Genomic DNA, 4438 nt, shown 5'->3' on the forward strand with positions numbered 1-4438 from the left:
ATGAAAATGGTTTCAGTGTTTTTTTATTACATTATCATTTCATTTTTAACACCATCTTTTAGAAAATATTTACCCACGAGATGTATATTTTAGTATCCAATTTTAAGAATCTATAAATAAAGAAAGCTAGTTTTTCTAAACCACCACTTTTCGCTGGTAAATACTTTACGGTACTACTTAAAAATTGCAAAATAAATTCGAACCAAATATTTTCAGTAGCCACTGGTAGGTTTCATAATTAGTCAGTAGTTTTTTTTGTATTAAAACGCAGCAACATTGTCAGAAGAGCCCCCTCCTCTGAGCAAATCGTTCGCTCGATCTCGCTCTGTCGATCGGGTCAGGTAGTGGAGGCCATTTTATTCTTGTGAATGTAACAAAGTATTTTTTGATTTTTTGTTCAAAAGCAATAGTGTAAATGTGTGCCTGCATTAAGTGGCTTTTGTGACGTGTGTTTGTGCTTAAAAATAGAGGATGTACGTGTTTCAAACGAAATTGTGTTGACCTGCCCATTTTTACACGGTCGCACAAGCAGGGATCGATTAGTGCAAGGCAGCCTCTAGTATCGAGGAATCGAGGCGTTGTAATAGTTTCTTAAGTCCGCCATGGGCAACAATGCTGCCACCGCCAACAAGAAGGTGGACGCCGCCGAAAGCGTCAAAGAGTTCCTCGACCAGGCTAAGGAAGACTTCGAAGAAAAATGGAAAAAGAACCCTACCAACACCGCCGGACTGAATGATTTCGAGCGGATCAAAACGCTCGGTACGGGTTCCTTCGGCCGCGTCATGATAGTTCAACACAAGCCCACGAAAGAGTATTATGCTATGAAAATATTAGACAAACAGAAAGTGGTCAAATTGAAACAGGTCGAGCATACGTTAAACGAGAAGCGAATCTTGCAGGCGATCAATTTCCCTTTCCTCGTAAGCCTTAAGTTCCATTTCAAGGATAATTCCAACTTATATATGGTTTTGGAGTATGTTCCAGGCGGAGAGATGTTCTCCCATTTGAGGAAAGTGGGTCGCTTTTCAGAGCCCCATTCGAGATTCTATGCTGCACAAATAGTGTTAGCTTTCGAATATCTACATTACCTCGACCTTATATACCGAGACCTCAAGCCTGAGAATTTGTTAATCGACTCCCAGGGCTACCTGAAAGTGACCGACTTTGGTTTTGCCAAGAGAGTAAAGGGCCGCACTTGGACTTTGTGCGGAACCCCCGAGTACCTCGCGCCGGAGATCATTTTGTCCAAAGGCTACAACAAGGCCGTGGACTGGTGGGCGCTGGGTGTCCTCGTCTACGAGATGGCGGCTGGTTACCCGCCGTTCTTCGCCGATCAGCCCATTCAAATTTACGAGAAAATTGTATCAGGTAAGGTCCGCTTCCCTTCACACTTTGGTTCAGACCTGAAAGATCTCTTACGCAACCTTCTACAAGTAGACTTGACAAAACGATATGGCAACCTGAAGGCGGGCGTTAATGACATAAAAGGGCATAAATGGTTTGCTAGCACCGATTGGATAGCCGTTTTCCAGAAGAAGATTGAAGCTCCTTTCATCCCTCGCTGCAAAGGGCCCGGCGACACAAGCAATTTCGACGATTACGAGGAGGAGGCATTGCGTATCTCATCAACAGAGAAATGTGCAAAAGAATTTGCTGAGTTCTGAGCGATTAGTTGGTGCCTGTACTTGAGCAGGCCCGAAAGAGAGAATATGGTATTTATGAATGGTCTGTGAATGTAGTCACAGCAGTGAAGTGTGCATTTTATTGCTCGTGGTCTTGGGTTATAGACGTTAAATCGCCCCCAAACTGTCTCATTCACATATAACTTGGAGTGCAAGCAACATGATAGGCGTACCGATTTCTGATATTTTGGTGGAGTTTATTTGCTTAGTGTCCTTTTAAGTCGATAGAAGAGTAGATAAGGAACGGTATTCCTTGTCTAAGTGATATCCCCACGATGTTTGTACCAATGGTGTAAAATACGTGATTTTGTGCACACAGTTCTAAATAGTTTTTCATTGTTTACCGTAGCACTGACAAGCTTTGACATATGTTTGTATTTTTTGTAAATTGATCAAAATTATGCTATGTTTATTGATGCGGTTTTTCTTCTTACTTTTAAGATATTTGTCATTTCATTGTTTAGTATGGATCGTAAGCTATTTCAGTCACATTAAAGCTTTAGCATTAAAATCAACTAATTATATGTATAACTAAGTCCTTATGGAATGTTTTAGTGTAGGTTTTAACTTTTTTTTTGACCTTTTGTTAATATTTTTAATTTATAAAATGTTTTGTTGAGACAATTGATATTTTAACTGCAAGATGAGAGATTAAATTATTTTTGTGTAGTTAGGTTCAGTTGTGCAAACATGTTTGTGATCTGATGTGAGAATATTTTGGTATTTAAGTGTAATTTGTATAGTTCCTTAATTATTAGGATGCAAGTTCATTCTGTTAATGAAATGAATGGCAGCAAAGTTTTATAATCTGCCATAACACTTATTGTTAACAACAGTTATCAAAAAGCAATAAATTTAGTAATTTTTATTCTATTAAAAATCAGTGTTCAATATACAATTATATTAAGCACAAAGTTAAAGAGAGAAATTTTTACATTTAATACATTCTAACGATTTATAGATATTGTTCCATATTTTATAGAAAATATTGTCATTTTGGCAAAGTTGCCGTATTGAAAATAAAATTTTCCTTTTTGTGTATGGGGCTGGTGTTATCAATAGGTGTGAAGTTAGTCTATAACTTTTGGCACAGCTTGCCAGCAGTCCTTGGAACGGTAATTACTGGTTCATCTTATTGTTTTTTTTTAGCTATTAGATGTAGGACTTTGAATCCAGGCTGTACAAATAATGATCTAGTTATTTGTAGTGAATTTTACATTGTGAAAGCATTGTGTGTTTGTGAATTAGAATCATTAGAAAGAATTTCCTCATGTTACTTAACAATTTGGTATGTATTCAGCTCATATCGCTAAAGAGAAGTACATAGCATTAGAATGTTCATATTTCATTTATATTCTCTAATAAATAATTTAAATATTAGTCATATCAGAGTTACTACTTAAATATTTATTCTAAAGATGTCCATATGTAGGTTTAGCATTTGACCAAACGCTTTGTCTATGTCTATGATATTTGTAACACATTAAGAGTTTAATAAATATTCTACACACTAAGTTTTTGCTTATTTCAATGTTGATGTCTTGAATTATGGAAACATTTTGATACATATTGAAAGTTTGTTTTGATATGTGAAGTAAATGTTATTTTGCAACTTAAATATATTGTTATACCGGTGCCATAGATGTTTTAGATGTCAATATGTAAATATATCTTTAAGGTATTTTTTTTTGTTAATTTTATTACATTAATATGATATTCCTGCATCACACCAGTTTACTGGCCGCTATTGCTTCAATATTTAAATGCACAGTTTGTAATTAGCTTTACGCAAACAAGTCAAACTGTTAGGAAACTAATTTAAATAAAAGTCTAAAATGTAATAATACTATACAAGAAATATATATGGTAAATATTAAAATTGACAGATAAAAAAATAGAAATATATTGTAGTTGATATTAACTACTAGACAATTGTGAAATCTTTAATAGTATGTAGGAGTTCAATGCTAATTGTTTTCTCCGTGAAATTTAAGGTAATCTAATTCTTATTGTTTTTCACTTTTTGTGCTAAAGCTCTTGATATTTGGTCACCATTTGGCACCAACATTACATGGAAATAAGTTTAATTTGAACAACATTAAATAATACTATCAAACAATCCAATGAAAAGACTTATATGTCATTGATTAAGTAGATGTAACTCTTTTCATTGTATATGTTGATATGTAATTTTGTTGGCTATCATTGTATATAAATCTAGTGTGAATGTGTTCCCATTAGGAGTTTCAATATCAGCTTTTCGGTATGTGCAAATCTTCATTCCATTAGTGACATTCATTTTTCATATCTGACACTATATTGTGAACTTAACCATTTTCAATTTAAATACATGTGACCTTTTGTGTAATTGAGATTGTTCTTTTATAATCTGTGTAATTTGTAATGTTAAAATGTTCACGTTTAGATCTATTGTATCGAGTGCCTATAGCATTGATTCAAATGTAAAAAGTCAGTTGATTTCAATAATTTGTCACCATGTATTGATCTTCCATAAAATTACGATGAAATTAAAAATATTGATGTAACAGTAATCATGTTTGTTTAATTTTTAAAGTAGCTTTACTATGCTATATTTTATGTTTATGGGTATTTAGAGGTATCCCCTTTGTATACAAACTATAACTATAAGTTGGAAGTTAACTATAGGTATGTATGCTCTTCTTTAGGCTTACTTAATAAGCAAGTGTAAGATCCAATATCCACTATACGACGATACTCGTTTTGGTGTCTCGTAA

The 4438-nt window shown here is 34.2% G+C and overlaps 1 protein-coding gene across 1 annotated transcript; it reads left to right on the forward strand.

Annotated features, from left to right (window-relative positions):
* The first annotated feature begins 297 nt into the window (after positions 1 to 297).
* Positions 298 to 4234, forward strand: Pka-C1 (Protein kinase, cAMP-dependent, catalytic subunit 1). Its single transcript, XM_013318039.1, has one exon. It carries the CDS (start codon positions 603 to 605, stop codon positions 1662 to 1664), a length of 1062 nt encoding a protein of 353 aa, XP_013173493.1. The 5' UTR covers positions 298 to 602; the 3' UTR covers positions 1665 to 4234.
* The last annotated feature ends 204 nt before the right edge of the window (positions 4235 to 4438 follow it).

Source organism: Papilio xuthus, unplaced genomic scaffold, assembly GCF_000836235.2.
Source record: "Papilio xuthus unplaced genomic scaffold, Pxut_1.1 DF826933.1, whole genome shotgun sequence".
NCBI lineage: Eukaryota > Metazoa > Arthropoda > Insecta > Lepidoptera > Papilionidae > Papilio > Papilio xuthus.